Genomic DNA, 17929 nt, shown 5'->3' with positions numbered 1-17929 from the left:
CCCCTCTGCATACTGATAGCCTGCCTGGGTTGGGAGGTGGGAGTGGTGATTCACACCTTCTTCCCTGGGATGAGCTGTGATGGGCTGCCCACTGTAGCCTTAACGGCCTGTCTCTCGTCACTGTGACAGCTAGGTCAGGGAAGGCAGGGAACATACCATAACTCCCTGGACTCTTCCAGAAGCCCCTGCCCCCAGACCCTTCCAGAGACTTCTACCACTTTCTAGCTCTTAGACTGAAAGATATATAAGGGAGGGTCCTGGCCTCACTTCTTTGTTACACTGCTGGACCTGGAAGAATCCCTGCTGGAGTGAGGACTGCTGCGCAAGTCAAGTCAAGTCAAGTCAGAGAATTTATATAGCGCACTACATACCCAGAGGGTCTCAAGGCGCTTAGGGAGGGGAGGACGCTTACTTGTCAAATATCCACGTTTTAAGTTGCTTTCTAAAAGCTAGGTGGTTCTGGGTAAGGCGAAGGTAGGCGGGGAGTGAGTTCCATGTTTTAGCTGCCAGGTATGAGAAGGATCTGCCTCCCATGGTGGTCTTGTTGATGCGGGGAACAGCGGCAAGGGCTTGGCTGGAGGAACGTAGTTGGCGGGAGGGGGTGTAGAAGGACAGTCGTGAGTTGAGGCATTCTGGTCCGATGTCGTAGAGAGATTTGTGTGCGTGGGTTAGCAGTCGGAAAGTGATCCTCTTATTGACGGGTAGCCAGTGGAGGTCTTTCAGGTGGCCAGAGATGTGTTCGTTACGTGGGATGTCTAATATGATCCTAGCTGAGGCGTTTTGGATTCGTTGGAGTTTCTTCTGGAGTTTAGCGGTAGTACCTGCGTAGAGGGTGTTTCCGTAGTCCAGTCGGCTCGTGACTAGAGCATGGGTGACTGTTTTTCTGGTTTCGGTGGGGATCCAGCGAAATGTTGTTTTTTTTGAGCATGCGAAGGATGTTGAAGCAGGATGACGATACGGCGTTGGCTTGTCTGTTCATTGAGAGTGACGAGTCCAGGATAACGCCTAGGTTCCGTGCGTGGTCTGTCGGGATGGGTGCTTTTCCAAGGGCTTCCGGCCACCAAGAGTCGCAAGAGGATTGCCACTGGGAAGGAGGCTGACTGCTCCAAGGAACTGCTGCCCCACAACCTGCTGAGCTGCCCTACTGTCTGCTGATCCTGCCGTGCATGGGAGACTGCAACATCACCACCAGAGTGTCTCCACAACATCCCAAAGGAACTACTTTTCTTTGAACAGCATTTTAAAGAGTCTTCAACCTTTTAAAGATTGCCTTTTTGGGACTGCACCCTTTTTAAGCTAAAGGAAACTACCTGTCCTTGGACCACAGCGTTTTAAAGACTGCCCTTTGGAACAGCCCCAACACTCTCAAGATTTGCCCTGCAACGCTGTGCCTGCCCTCAGCACTGCTTGCCCCGTGATCCTCCCAGGGCTCTGTGATTGCCTCTGCTTCTGGTGCAAGCCCACTGAAACTGGCCCTGAGGTCACCGCCACTGGGAGCGGAGCGCGCTGTGTAGCGCTGAGAAGCGAAGCGCTGTGTGGCAGGAGGCTCCGTCGTTGCCCAGGACTTGGAGGCACTGTTAAGCGCTGTGCTAAAGGAGCGCTGTGTGGCTGTGACACCCACCCGTGCAGCGCCTGCTGAGCCCAAGGCCCCAGGGGGAGAGGAGCCTCGCATCCGCGCCCGCAACCACCACCCCAGGTAACACCTCAGTGCAACTAGGCTGCTGTGAGGGGGCGGGGTGCGGGTTGGCCGGGTACCTGGAGTGTGAGCTTTGTGCTTGGCTGGGAACCGTCCTTCACTGACCGGCCTACGGGGGCATAATTACTTGGTAATTGACACTGGGGCATTTTTTAGCATCACCAGCAGCGCCTGGGCAGCCGCACTTCCTACGCTGGGAGCATCATTTCTATGAGAGGCACACTTATTACGCTACAAGGGAACTTTGGCCATCCAAAGACACTGTGAGAAAGACATTACCAGCAGGAGCCCTTGGCAAACATGAGCTTTTGGTGATTTGATCAGGCCTGGGAACTGGATTCATTCTTATTGATTATTGATCTTGCTTGGAAACTGGAATCCTTTTTATTATTGATCAGGCCTGGGAGCTGGATTCATTCTTATTGATTATTGATCTTGCTTGGAAACTGGAATCCTTTTTTTATTATTGATCTTGCCTGGAGCTGGATTTACCTGCTTATGGTTCTCGCATAATTTTTAGATAAAGAAATTCTTATTCTTATACAAAACTGGTGTGGTGTTCCTTTTGTGAGTGTTTTTACTGTGTCATCGCCGTTGTGTGTTGCACAAATACTTTACACATTGCCTCTGAAGTTACGCCTTTGCTGCTCTGCGCCAAGCTACCAGGTCGGAAGCGGTGGTCCCTACTTGGACTAGGGTGCATACCCCTGCCAACTAGAGACCCCGGTTCTAACAGCCATAGACTCCACTAGGGGATCAGAATAGTCATAAGGATCCTCAGATCCCCTCTATTAGTATTCCTGAGTGGGCCCTTCAAGGAAATAGGGCTCCATCTCCGATTCAGGCCTGATTGATGTTGTTCCGGCTCCGGATAAAAGTCAGGAATCATGATGGGTTCGGTGTCGTCGATAGGCATTGGCTGCGCCAGGAAATGCACCACTAGATCAGTCCCCAGAGGAGTTGGAGGAGCCACAGCCACAACTGATCCGGGTCAACCAATGGATCCTGACGGGCTGACGGACCCCAGCTGCACAGCAACGATCTGTGAGTTGTCCGAGAGTGGAAGCGACGCAGAGAAGTCGAAGAGCGCTTCAATTTTTCTTTGACTACTTCTTATGGGATTTACCAGAAGAAGTCCTGAAGTGTAACTCTAGGAGTGGTCCAAGACCTTCCTCGTGAACGGGAGCTGGCACTGTGTGAAGCAGCATGGTGAGCAGCCAAATACTTCATAACCTTGTTCGTGGGGGGCTTTGGGATTCAAGGTTCTAGCACTCTGCGCAGGATGCAGGGCAGTGGTACCTTTCCAGGCACCATAGACACACCTAGAAAGGGTCCATCACCAACATCTGCTGTTGACAGGTTCCACGAGGCTTGTACTCGGTAAGTTTCATCAGAGACATACTGAAAATAGGGCACACTAGTCATTGACAAAATATTGTAAAAATTCATTCAAACAATGACTGAAGGGAGCTCATCTGGATCCCTGCTATTGGTATGGAAAAGAAGGAACTGGTATTAGCTCACTGGGGTGGTGCCTATATTTCGGCAGGGATGATGCCAATGACGCCACGTGGAGACGAACGACGCCACTTACCGGTGCACAAGGTGGATTTCTGGAACCTGTCTGACACCTGGGAAATATTCCAAGGTAAGGGAGCTGTGGCTAAAAGTCTATCAGATAATAGCACAAAAACACAATGCTACAAATAACATCCCTTCGTGCTGTTTCCTTGCTCCTGCAACAGAATTGTAACCCCAACAGATCTTAAATTAAGTAATTCTGGCATAATGGCAAAAGTTTGAGAATTTAGAGTAAGAAGCCCAATGCAAAATGCCCCAAATTAATCGAGATGACATCGGTGTAGCGCAAATTCAGTCTAGACTACTTATAAAATCTTTTGAGTGAATAGGAAGTCTACTTTCTTGTATAATGTTACTTATTAAATGATGGCTTATCTTCCAAGGATGTGCATCAGATATCTTCAGTATCTCAATAGAACGGTTACTTTACTTTAACACTTGATTGATGCCAGTAGAAGGCTTTCCATTGCTTTTTTAAAATTACCTTACACTGGAAAGCTAAACTCAGCTGTTTTGGGGGGTTTAACTACCATTATATTTGCCCAGCTTTTCTCTTGCCGAAGGTTGGTTCACATGATAAGTAAACAGTGACCCACCTTAAATTTTCCAAGGACACACCGAAGGTTAGGTGAAGAGATTGGACAAGCAAAAAATTCAACTAAAGGTTTTCGAATTATATTATTTGCATAACATTAAAAATACACCTATCAAAAAGAACAGCAGTTGTTTTTGTTCAAAGTTTTAAAGATCTGGGAACATGTAAGCTCTAAGGCTACTGACTCAAAGTCATACAGGTTAGAAGGTGCTTCATGACTTTTATATTTGTTAATCATCTGTTCAAGGGCTATCAAACTCAATATCACAAAGCACACTTACATCACTGCTGTGACTTGGTTCAGATAAAATCTTAAAATCACACAATTCAACATTGAGCCCCTAGCTTAAAAATATTAACTTCAAAGTGAAAGTTAAGAATGGCTACCTGGCATTTCTGGGCATGACACAACTGAAAGGCATTAAAATATGACTAAAGAATGCAAAGTAAAACTGCTGAAAAATATACAGCATAAAAAACACTGGCATGGAAATAAATCTCCATGAAAACTACAATCTCCAAAAACGATCCCAGGATCTGTTACATTGGACACCATTACAAAAAGGTCTAGGCATGTCAGGGAAATAGACCAAATACAACATTTTTTACTTACCTGTTGCCAGTGGAGACTTAACAACTGCACTATTGATAGGCCACAGAAACAGGGATAGGACATGGAGTTAGGAAACACAGTCACTGGGGTACCTCTGCCCAAAAAGACCGAGACAAGGTGATGGGAAGACACTCACACAAGAACAGAAGAGACAACTGGACGTGTAACCATAGATACATAAAAGGCACATCTGGAAAGGTTAAAATTTGTGGACAAAATTCACAAAACCATGTCAGGAGACTCTCACCAACAGAAAAAATTACACTGGTGGATTACACCAGGTTCCACCATTTCATGTGGCATCATCCAAAAACACATCACACCATCCTAAACATCTGATTATCAGAAACAGTAAAGGTCTTCATATGAAATTATTATAAATGGAGTTTATTAAACATGGATAACGGATGGATTAATATTTCATGGACAAGTGACTGAAACAAAAGTATTGGTAATTTAACGCAGCTTAAGTGCACACACTTCATTACAAGAAGGCTAGGTTGACCACAACAGAGGGAGAAGGAACTACAGACCATAATCCTTCCTTTATTTCCATCTTGGGAAAGGAGTGCACTTTAAAACAAGCATTTGCAATGCAATAGGTCTTGCATTAGTGAAAGTTTGAGCTACTGCCGTTGCAAATGTTAATGTTTGTTAGATTTTTTTTCTGGCAAACAATATTAAAGAAGTAGCATAAGTATTAAAAGAAAAAACAAATGGAAATGTATGCTTAGCTGCAATCTTTCTTTTATTAATTGCATTAAGGATGCAGTACTTTATGTGGCTAATGGAGGTTCCTGTACAACTCTACAAGGACGCCTAGTAACAGCCTGTGGTACTGTACCCTATCCTTACTTCGTGTATTTTCTCTTATTACTTATGTTACTGCTGGAATATTTTTTGACCCAAAAAAAATCTAACAAACAATTATTTGCAACACCAATAGCTCAAACTTTCAGTATTGCGAGACCATTGCATTGTAAATGCTTGTTGTCTAGGCAGTCTGTCACATGAAATTTGTCTTTCCTATGATTAATCCGGGACTCTGAGCTCCAGAATGCAGATAAATAAACAAGACAGGATAAGCTATAAATAGGAGTCACTCCCATTGCCTCTGATGAGGCTGGTTAATCGCTGTTCTTTTGCCAGGCCAATTACTGTTAACTGTCACGGTTGTGCCTGCCAACTAAGTCTGAAGAAAGTAGGCAGGCTGGTTTACTCCTCCATAGCAGCTTGTCCCTTGTCACCAGGTCTGTGCGTGTATTCTCTACCAAGCTGCAGATACACCTCTGATGAATATGAGTTGACAATCCCCCACAAGCCTCTGTGAGCATCCGCCATAGCACGTGGAAAACAGAGAGGTGATTTACAAAAAAGTAAAACAAATGAAATCTAAAATGTTCATGTTTTGACTTTTTTTTTAAGTCAGCCTTGTGCGCTAAGCACGGCAGACAATTCAAAGCTCTAATAGGAAAGTATATTTTCAATACAGCACACTAGAAAAGTGCTCCTTAAATAAAACGTTGGCATGGTCGCACTTGATATGCTCACATCACAATTTCTAATGTAGTAAAATTCATTGCCTTCAAAAAAGTTTGGCGAGCCACGCATACCAAACGTACACAAACATTTGCAATGCAATAGATTTTGTATTTACAAGACGTAACTATTACTATTGAAAAGCGGGCGCTGTGCTGCAGCATAAAGTGCAGCGCCTGTGTTAAAATGAAAATGGGCGCTGTGTTAAAACCTAAAGCATGGCGTCCAGCTTCGAGACAGGCTGTGACCTGGGAGACCGCGTGGCCACCCTTGTTGACTGCGTATTGCCAGTGGGCGAGCTGCGCAGAACAAAATAAATGCACATACGCCATTTGTGATCATGGAGCATGCAGAGCTGCTGAAAAAAAGAACAAAGCGCGGATTTATAAAAGCGAGACTTAACTATTGAAAAGCGGGCGCCGTGCTGCAGCATAAACTGTGGCGCTTGAAAGCGGATACTGTGCTAAAACCAAAAGCTCGGCGCCTGAGTGCTGGACGGGGATATGGGGCTGTGACCTGGGAGGCTGTGCGGCTGCCATTGTTGACTGTGTGCTGCCAGGGGGTGAGCTACACATAACAAAAAGAATGCACGCCGCCATTCATGAACATGGAGCGTGTAGCACTGTTGAAAAGAAAAAAAACAAAGCGCGGATTAAAAGAACTGAGACTTAACTATTGAAAAGCGGGCATCGTGCTGCAGCATAAAGAGATGCGCCAGTGTTGTCAATATGAAACCGTGAGCCATGCTAAAAGCTAAAACGTGGCGCCAGTGGGTGAGTCGCGCATAACAAAAGAAATTTGCAGCCGCCACTCTTGGACATGAACTGCACCACGATGTTAAAAGAAGATCAAAGCGCGGATTTTAAAAAATACAAAAAATAAAGTGTGGGGTGCCGCGCTGCTTTAAAATGTTTTTTTATAGCGTGAACAGTATTAATGTCACAGCCGCTATTCTTGAAGAACAAAGATAAGATAAGATAAAGAGGGGCTGAAGGAAAGAAAATCGTGCATGTAATAAAGTCAGTTAAGAAAATTGTGCTCACGGACTGTAATTAAAACAAACACCGTAACACAGCTAAAACGGGCAGTCCTCATGGGAAGTTACAAAAGGAGACAAGCATTGGCATAGCCAATAGGTCTCGCTTGTGGGACCTTATAAGTATTTAGTTTTGCAGCACAATATACGAGTTGCATAATCGGATATTGTGCTGCAAAACTAAATACTTATAAGGTCCTACAAGCGAGACCTATTGGCAATGCCAATGCTTGTTAGATACATGAAGCCAAAATTACAAGTGAGCATGTTACAAAAGCAAACGTTACGTTACATGAGACAATAGTGACAGTTGTGCAAGTATCAAGAGCAACAAAATACAAGAGGTAGCAAACGATATGTTCTTAGAGGAAACAAGCTTCTCGGCATTGCTGGTTGGGGGAGTGGGGGGGGTGGGCGGGGGAGCAGCAGGCAGATGCGAGTGGAGCGCGCGCTGGAGAGGGAGGGGGTGGGAGGACTAGGCAGCGGGAGAGAGGGAGAAAGGAGCGCGAGGGAGGCGTTTTTAGATACATGAAGCCAAAATTACAAGTGAGCATGTTACAAAAGCAAACGTTACGTTACATGAGACAATAGTGACAGTTGTGCAAGTATCAAGAGCAACAAAATACAAGAGGTAGCAAACGATATGCAATAGCATATCTGAGGGAACACGGCCTGGGGGAAGCTGGCTGGGGAGGGGAGGAGAAATGAAAGGAAGGCTGTGTTTGCGGGGAGAGAGAGAGGGGAGGTGCTGGTGTGGGAGGGGGGAGGTGCTGGTGTGGGAGGAGTGCTGCTACGGCAAGGCTGTGCTTGCAGGGAGAGAGAGGGGAGGTGCTGGTGTGGGAGGGGGGAGTTGCTGGTGTAGGAGGAGTGCTGCTAGGGGAGGAGAAGCCCTGGCCGTGAATGCTCGTGCATGTTCACGTGAACTGCAAGAAAACGCCGGGCTGAAACCCCTTAGTTTGAAGAGGATTTTGCCGACATGAATTCGATCCTATCCATTCCTGCGGAATGAGACAGGCTCGACCTAAAAAGCAGGTAGGAACACAAATTGATGAGTCATAAGTCGGATACAATGTGTTCACCATTTGGTATTTCAAGGGAACAATTAATCAAAAAATTGAGTGGACACAACATATGATACAAATTTATACATATAATCATAGCAAGCATTTATAAACAAGGGCTGATATGTCGTGGCTGGGTGATCAAAGTTCTCAACGCATGTTTCGGCACTGGACATGCCTTCATCAGGAGGGCCACAAATGTTTTTCCTACAGAGTAATCCGAAGATACATGTCTTAAACATGAAATACAGTAAAATCAATGGACATACACGGAGTTAAAAAAAAATCTAGGGGGTTAAGCTTTTTACTCAAAAGTTGCCAATAGGTTGCAAAAAATCTGGAATTCACACAGAATTGCGATAACTCAAGATTACCAATCACCAATGTTGGTTAAAAAGGAGTTAATATAGATCACCCATAGTGTGATTACAGACAGTGAGTGTCAAGAATGAAACTCAGATCAACCAAAAAGAGCCAAGAGAGAACCGGTAATGGAAGAAGGAGGAAATGCAGATAAGAATTGCTAGAACTCACAATGAATAGATGATGTCTAAAGCAAGCGTGCTTCAATGTATAGGCTTTGACGATGTCCAAGGCACAAACCTGTGTATCAAAATCTGTCATTATTTATCTTAGTTGAGGGATGACGGAGAATTCACAAACATTTCCGTAGAGAAGCTAGATAGTCCAAATTACACTGATGCTATTGCTAACTGTAGCGTTTATGTAACTCAGGATGCAATCATAAGAAAATATCACTTATTATGTAATAAGAGTTCTGCAGCTTGTTTATTCAAGGGATGGTAGTTATGGATATTTATATAGTACCTATTCAGCTCAGCAGCTACACTGTCTGGCAACATTATTATAAATATTTTAATATAGACACCAAGCAAGGCTACCTCTTTCAGGAGTATATGGCTCGCTACTTGCGTGTTTAAAGAATGTGATAAATCTAGGACCACTGGAGAGTACTAAGCTTCTTGGGTTATTGCACCTCAAATTAGTGTTTACTCTTTGCAAGGTAAAAAGCGGTGCCAAAAACGTAACACTTAACAAAGTAAAGCTGCAGAGTATTACCTGGAAATTTTACTGTAGTGAGTTTTAGATTCTGAACACGGTATAAGAGGCACTCGAGGCAGTAGTTTCTAGAAGGCCATTAAGTGGGCACAAAAAGGATCGATAGGCAACAGGAAACAGTCATAAGACATAGCTTGCTCCGCTCTACTATAACTGAACAGATAAATTAAAGTTGAGAATGGAACAAACTTCAAACCAGATGTATGTATCTTAATCTTACTAATTATACATTGTTACCTCAGTGCTTACGGGGAAAGTGCTCGATAGGTGAAACGGAGGTCCTGCTGTGAGATACTGTCCGTGTAGTTTGCACACTACAGGAAGCCAGGATAACCATAAAATGAGCTACATGTGGTACACACCACGGGGAAAGATACGAAAATTAAAATCTCTGACCCCCGTGAGAGCTCGATTAAAAGTGGCGAGTATTACATGGGTCAGTTGTTAATCAGTATGGGCAAATTAATGTACTCCACCGATGCACTTACCTATACATAAATAAATCCGGCGGCGAACAGATTCGCCATGGTGGAGCTCTTTCAGTTGTAAAATATTGATTTTTTTTTTCCCCCTGGTCGACGTGCTTGCGGCCCAGGACCCAGGCGGGCTGCTGACGGGCTCATGCTGCAAGTACAACAAAAGGAGATGAGAGTAAACCGGAGTTAGCCGTATGATTCTATGGTTCCTGTTAGGGCTCGGAGATTTAACTGTTAAGGACTGACGGATTTTATTTTTGTGGGTACGGGCCTTTTTTGGGTACTGCGCCAGATAGTTCGTACCTGTTTCTTGGCAAGAATGTTCGCCATGATAGAAAGTCGGCGTTTGTGCCGAGTGGGAGTCTTGAGTCCTCCTGTCCGATCACGTGATAACCTACGAGACTCTCTCATGAATGGATAACGTAGACAGACTACACAGTCTGGCTATTCACATAGGAGGCCGAAAGGGGGCACGCGCCGGCAGTCAGACAGACGGACGGACCAAGCGCCATGGAGCCGCCGCTGCTGCTCGCCGCCTGCCTCCTGCTGCTCGGTGGGGCCCGCGCCGACCTCTCAGGTGAGTGCGAGGAAAGAGGGGGGGGACATCTCACCCTTGGGGGGTGGAGGCGGCGGGGGGGGGGGGGGGGGGAGTTGGTGTCTGTATGTGTGCATGTGTGTGTGTGTGTATGTGCGCTCGTGTGCCCGTGTGTGTGTCTGTGTGTGTGCTTGTGCGAAAAGCAGGGGCTGTGTGTGTGTATGCATGAGGCGTCCAAGGAGAGAAAGAAGAGACAGGAGAGGGTGAGCGCGCGACCTGATCCCATTGCGGCCGGCTGCGTGCGCGTAACAGCCTCTTGTCCGCTCTGCCTAGTCCTTGAAAGTAAAACGCGTGAAACGATTACAAAAGACTCGCTCTGCGACTGCAGGCCTTTGGCCTGCAATCGCAGGGCGAGACCTAAAAAGGAGATACGAAAGAGGGTCTACTAAGCCTATTCACAAATCAAAAGCCCCCATTTACAAAGGACAGTAATAAGAATCAATTAAAAAGATGGGCGGCGCTTCAAATCCATACCTGAAAACAGCATGTCTCGAAGTGACAGCGCAAGTGCAGCTTAGGTGAGACCTAAAGCTGAACCACTTGCTGAGACAAATATGGTGCTAACCTGAAACCAGTCTACACAAAGAAGAGTGATTTGAGAAGGTGGAAGTTGAATGATGGATGGGGGTAATAACCAGGGTGACACAAACCACATCACACTACTCCACGCAACAAAACACCAGGCCGTACAACTCCATGCAACACACCACTGTTCCAACCACTACAACACCATTGAATGTCTTATCATATACCACACAATATTGCAGAACACACTTCTCTAGACACTGTACATCAAACTGTTCAATCCTACAGGACCAGACTACATATTTCAAAAGAAACCATGCATCACCGATTCACAAAGCACCATGTTTGGGTACATGGGGATGTTCGGAATAGAAGTGACAACATACTGAGAGACGCATTTTAAGAATAGCTGGACGGTTTTTTCCTTCGCTCTCAAAACCCACAGAGCTATAATCTCTCAATTTGTGCAGACATTTCTGGAGCAAAGTAAAGGCATACAAATAGACAAGATTACCTGACTTTTCCTACTGACACATTAACAATAACAGACACCATGTTTAGGAAAACAAATACGTGCAAACTTTTCAAGTGAAAACTAAGGAAAGAAAGGAAAAATAATGACTTTCCAAAAAGTGAAATTTGACCAGTAGAATTCAAAAAGGGGAAACACATCACTGCTGAAGCTCATCCTCTCAATAATGGAAGAAACAAAATCGAACTACAGTATTTGTTGCACTACGATATAAATGTCTTCTACCGCAGCACAGTTCAGAGGTCTTGCAAGTACAAGGATTTTCTGAGGTACGAAAGTTCCTTTTAAAGTGAGATGGTCCCCTTGTCAGTTAGGACTATTGACAGACTGAATTTAGGAACGACCCAGTGTGCAAGACTGAGACACAGCAAACACAAAGAGATGATGGACAGACACTCACCCCCAGTCACAGATCTGTGTTGAATCCATCGCCAGTCTTTACCTCACTGCGCCACCCCTGTTCACACCCAGCCAATCAGCCTTAAGCCTGTTCCTCATGGGAACAGTCCAGCCCAAACTGCCAAGCCAGGTCTATCCCTGGACCGGAAACAAGCATCTTGGGACCCGTTTCGGGGTAACACCCATCATCAGCCAGGCTAGCTTGAATCCAGTTGCAAAGTGAGCAAGGGACCCACGTCTGGGCATACCCAGCCAACTTAAGGCGAACAAAGCAAACACAATGAGATGATGGACGGAGTGCTGAAACTGTTGAGTCACCCCATGTCACACCAAGTCAAATGTATGTTTATAATTGTTTAGCTAGTTGGCTTGATTCATCTAAACTTTGGTGCTATGAACGACCTCTCAACAACTGATGAAGATGTGGAAATACCCTTTTCTTACCTCATGCTAGGAATAGCGTGGTAGCCCAGTCTAAAGGTTGTGCTGCCAGAGCTTTCATAGTCTTGCACCATCTTCTCTCCAACAGCATGCATGTGTTCCAAAAGCTTCAGATGTTGGCTTCTCAGCGCTTTCAGACTTGAGATTGCTTCCCATGGTAAAACCAACCAATGGTAACGAGCTTTGGGATATTTGTCCTTTATAACCACGACTCTGTCATCTTTGAAAACCTATTAATCAACACCACCCGAGAAAAAGGTTACTTTTCGTGAAATGCATTAAAGTCATCACCTACCCTTGAAATTCTCTTTCATTTATGAGGCACTTACATTCTTAATGACTTCATTTAAGCCAGTCACGTGATTTATTAAAACCCCGTCGAAAGGAGGTCGGGTATGTATAGGAAGCACACAAGTTTGAAGAAGTGCAAACTTTCAACTCCTGACACACTTCTAGGACTGCATAAAACAAACACCACAACACAATATTATGCAAAGAACATTCTAATGGAGCAGTCTTGCGAGGCAGTCTCATGGACTCTTAGAGACAACTATGAATTCTGCTTGACGCACTTGTGAAGATAGCTGATCAGGTTATGTGCTGCTTGACAGACAACAAAGACCTTCTGAGTAGGGTCGGTCTGGCCTCTAGGTAGGACTTTAAGCGAAATGAAAAAACTGAGGGGTCTCTCAAATGGGTGTGGCCGATGTATTTAAAGACGTGGCTTAAAACACTTCAGCTAAAAAACATATGTACTTAGCTTAGTGTGCCTCCCCACTGGTATTTTCCTACTTCTGTCATTATATCTAGATATATACTACAACAAGTATCATTATACCTACGACAAGCCAGGACTTTTGGCTTTGCCAATGGTTTTAAGTTGCATAAGATAAATAAGCAACAACTATGGTTTCGTTGTATATAATATTGAAAATACTCCAGTTCTTGGGGGCGAGGTTGTTTTGTGAAGCTAGAGCTGCCTACTTTGCGGCTGGGGAAGCAGGATCGAGCCTCGGTTTAGGCTCATCATTCTGTGATTCAAAAAATGAATATGTCCTTGTGTAATGTACCTGGTGCTCATGACAGCACTCCAATACCTTCGGGTCGAGTTATATGAAACTGCAAAAAACAAATTCTGAAATGATCAGACTCTGAAAGAACCAGAACGAGTCTCTTTGAAGTTACACCATAAGTAGTGAAGGGTAGGACTGCTGCGGAGTTCAGATTTTCTTTTCCACCCTCCAAAAATGGAGAGGCCTATAGGGAGCCACCCATCTCAGCACCTGCTTTCTAGAGCGGCCGGTGCTGAGCACCTGCAGAACCCGGCCCACTTAAAGCCCTGCCTAAAGGGACGGTCTAGCAGGTCAGTTTGTGGGCTGGTTCTTCGACTGTTTGTGAGCCTGTTTTGTGATCTGGTACTGTTGCTTTTCCTGAGTTTACCATAAATATTGCCTGCAGCAAGCTCAAATTCAAGCAGACTTCAATACTTTATAAAATACTTATACAGCCTGTCATTAGAAGTTCAAAACTGCCCCACTTTGCAAACCTTACCCACTTTTTTAGCGGTCTAATTCACTAATGGGGACGGCTTTTATTTTGGTGTGGGACCTATTTTCTGTCCATGTCAGACCCTGCTCCCGAGATCTTAAAACGGACGTTTCACTTGGTGGCGTTTCCGAAGGTTGAAGATAAAAATATTTCCATCCAAGGCTAAATGGATACCCTGACTCTCACTGTGTCCTAAACATTTCTACCATTAGATGATAAAACAGAGTCTGGAAGCGGTTCCAGGTGCAAGGCCTAAGATCATCAAATGCACTTTAGGGCCTTGGAACTTAAAGTCCTATCTAATCAATTTGCTTGGAAATAAATGATATGCACACAGGAAACAAAAAGCCGCAGGGGATTTTTAACACATGAGCAAGCAATCTCTCTACATATCCACGCAAGTATAAAACTTAACTTTGTAAAGAAATGCACAAAAGCTTTTTATAGTTTATGGGCACAAATGTGATACAAAAATCGGCAGTTTTTACCTGCATGTCTGGGTCCATCATGGAGGTCTTTAACCCGTGTGACCAGTGGCCTTGTTGTTTCTGGGGGAAAAAAAAATAATAGCAACAATTGGACATCAATTTACCAAATTAAACTTTATATGACATTCATAAATCCAGTTTAGTTTTTAATGAAAAATTGTCGATATAGAAGGAAAAGTTAAATTGGCAAAATAACGGTTCTCAACTGTAGAGAAACAAAACGGCTCTCATGTGGGTTTTGGTAGCACAATACAATGCTACTGGAGGGAATCTGTGAAAAGCGGAGTTCAGAAAAAATACAGGAAATGAATATTCCGAGTATGTAAATCTCCTTTCTCAAAAACGGGGGGGAAAAACAACAAAAAGAGGGAAACATATCACTTTTTAGAGAAACATTTTTCTCATCAGGTAATGCATACTATATAGGAGTTTGACCACTGACCACGCAAGATTAGGTTGTGCTTTCTCTAGAATTACAACTAGACTCCCACAATTTCAAAAAATTGGCAACGAGGTGGGTTCCTGTGGCCTGCAAAGTATAAAATGCATAACAACGTCATCAGTTGTAAAAAATAGAATAACTGATGGAAATCCTGAAACTAGGGGCAGGGGAGCAGTCACCTTCACCTCCAAACAGGGCACAGTTTCTGGAGAAGATGCAAACCAGTTTTCTGATAAAATAGAGTGCTGCAAGAAGTAAATAACTGTACGCTGGCACTGAGAGACCTCAAGCACAAACTAAACAAGCTCCTGGGAACTGCGGAGGAGTCTAGAAGTACTCCTAAACAAATCAATGAGTTTGGATTGCGAGGGAGGCCTATAGAGCAAAAGTATGAGGCTTGGCTAGGTTTGACGAGTAAGCACTGTGGTATGAACTGCATGAGGCCTCCAAAACTAATAAATCAGTAAAACTCTAGACAATAATACCGAAAAGGACGAGTTAAAACAACGTGAAGGTCTCTCGCTCAATTTCTGCCCGCAAGTGGACAGAATACATCTCAAACTTTTACCATTCCATTGAAGATGGCTCTGGTAATGTTCCACTGCTGGACAGCAAATATGGTCACTCGGACAAAAATCTAGAGCAATGGAGCAGAATACTGGCTGGCAAAGACAAGTTAGCACGAATATTGGCCTAATTTCGATCAGCAGGGGCCCAGGGACCAAATAGTTTTCCAACCGGAATATTCAAATCAGCTTCAGCAGAATGGGCCCCTTGCTAAGCCCGCTATTTAAGAAATGCACCGTAATGAACAATGTCCTGGACAGCTGCAGAGGCGCCATATTGAAGCCAATTTATAAAAAGGGCGCAAATTATCAACCAGCCAATTTTAGGCTAATCACCCTCCTCGACATTGAGGGCAAATGATTCACAAAAAAACGGAACAACGAGCTAGAGGAATAGGCCTACTCAAAGTCCTCAAGTCCCAAGACTATCGGGTGTTAGACGCGGACATCTTACTGAGGACAACTTAATCATTCTTTTGTATCTAATTAAGGCTGCTAACATCAAAGATGTCCTCCCCGCTGTATGCAGCATCAATCAACTTTACAACAGCATTCGACAAAATGGACAGACAGACTCAGGCAGAAGCTGTCTAACTGGGGCATTTACGGAAAATCTACTTAGAACCATTAGGAGTATTTACACTGGAACCTGGGTGAGAATGAAAACTTCAGCAAACAGCGTCACAACTCAGAAGTTCTGGAACAATACTGGTGTAAAACATGGCCGCATTCTAGCTCCGCTTCTGTTTAATCTGTATCAGCAGATAGAAATGACGCTCTAGCCTCAGTCCGTGGCCTTCCATTTAAGTTTCCTAGTACACATATCCATTGCCTCCAGTATGCAGAATACACACTTATTTGACCACCTGCAGTGTGCATGAAGCTATTATCTGAGACCCTTGCGCTGTACTGTAAGGGCAATAAATTAGCTGTCAATCATTAAAAAAAAACGAATCATGGTATGTGTTACCAGAAGTAATAACAACCCTATGAAATTCAAATTTGCCATAAATACTGCAGTCCTTGCGCAAGTATCGCGCTTGAACTGTTTGGGCATCCACTTCAGCAAGCGTGGCATACACTTAACACAGCGTTCCACTCTAAGGGATAACTCCTTGTCCAGGACTATGAGCTTTAAAAACAACTGGCAAACAAATATCCAGAGTCCAGATCTCACAGGCAATTAATTGTAAAGTGATTGAGACCAAGTTCACCCCAATCCTAACCTATGGTTTCCTAATATTTAAAGACCAAATTGACACATGGCTGGATACAGTTCAAAATAGATGCCACAGAAATCTGTTTTCTCTCCCCGTTGCCAGCCCCTCGTCCCAATTGGAATTCGGACTTGTGTTGAAAGCTCGCTTCTTTGGATACTGAGCCAAGATTAAGGCGGCTCTTAAAGGATCCCTAAAGGAACTAATATGGGTTAACATTCAGGAAAAGAAACTTCAATGGGGACCTTACACAAGAACAGCTACTGAACTTTTGGGAGCCAAAAGCATATTCAAACATAATCTCCCCCTGAAGCGGAGGGCCAAAAAACTAACCAAAAACACAAAAATGAAATGAAGGGAAGAAGACCTGCAAGAGCTAGCTCGAAAGGCCTACTTGGATGTCTGTAGTATCAAGATCAGGGAAAAGCATTATACCAATTTAGCCCTATGAAACTGCCGTTTAAAAAAAGATCTCATGAAGATGTGATGTGGACTAATTCCCCTAAAGCATATAGATTTGGGCGCTTAAAAGGTTTTACTGATCAGCATTTTTGATTGTGTAACTTTAGGCATGAATCAATGATGCACATTATTTGTCTCTGTCCCGGACTAAAAATGTTAAGGTGTTAGTGGTTAAAGCCGATGTTTCAGCGGCTGGGTATCACTCAGTGTAATAAAGCAGTTATCGCATGCTTGAGTATAACAGATGTGCAACTTTCAGCCAGATGCATGAAGTTCTTTTGGAAAGCCTTTAAGCTATTGAATTCATGCATTATAGACAGTTAAAAGAGGCAGCTACCAACTGGTCCCCAAGTTATAATGTTTGTGAGTGATGTTAAAAGTTCACACTTCTCTGGTAGAAATCTGTTGTATTCGATCACAACATTAAGAAGAAACAATGTGAGTTCAAAATAGGAGTTGATTAACAGAATAACTCCAAAGAAGAAACCCACAAAAATCAGTAAGTACTCCTGATAAGATGTTGTCCGATCCGATCTCCAGGGCAGAATGGACCGGACAGGAGGGTACCAAGGAGGCAGAATACAGAACACAGAATGCAGAACACAAGTAAATTAAAGGGATACAACAAAATCCTACCAAATTAAGTCTCTTTGGGACATTTTGACCTCACATGTACGATCTGAATAATTGTGACAACACTTGAATATATATATATATATATATATATATATATATATATATATATATATATATATATATATATATATATATATATATATATATATATACATACCCATTGCCAGAGTTAATAATTTTAGGTTGTGGAGGGATGATACCTGCACAAGCTGCTGGACTTGTATTCTGTATGATAAGTACAGCAAGATTGTGTACATCAAGATTATGGTTGGATCCTAATGCCCCATCTGTTAGGTCTTGGTGGAACCAATTTTCTGAAATAAGTGAGATGGAAATCAGTATCATTAAAGGTAACCCAGATAGGAAACAACTTAGGCAAACATTAACCCCTATGATGGGAC

The 17929-nt window shown here is 43.8% G+C and overlaps 1 protein-coding gene across 2 annotated transcripts in view; it reads right to left on the bottom strand.

Moving 5' to 3' along the window:
• Nucleotides 1-17929, bottom strand: part of LOC144818779 (aprataxin-like) — a 239295-nt gene that overhangs the window by 60027 nt on the left and 161339 nt on the right. For both annotated transcript variants that reach the window (XM_078676519.1, XM_078676520.1), the window contains exons 5-6: nucleotides 14206-14265; nucleotides 12173-12399 (exon numbers count right to left, since the gene is read on the bottom strand). In XM_078676519.1, coding sequence (XP_078532645.1) covers nucleotides 12173-12399; nucleotides 14206-14265 — 287 coding nt within the window. The remainder of the gene's footprint in view (nucleotides 1-12172; nucleotides 12400-14205; nucleotides 14266-17929) is intronic.

This window comes from Lissotriton helveticus, chromosome 2_1 (genome assembly GCF_964261635.1).
Source record: "Lissotriton helveticus chromosome 2_1, aLisHel1.1, whole genome shotgun sequence".
Classification (NCBI taxonomy): Eukaryota; Metazoa; Chordata; class Amphibia; order Caudata; family Salamandridae; genus Lissotriton; species Lissotriton helveticus.
The sequence above is the reverse complement of the archived record's forward strand: the minus strand, read 5'-3'. Positions and strand labels throughout refer to the sequence as shown.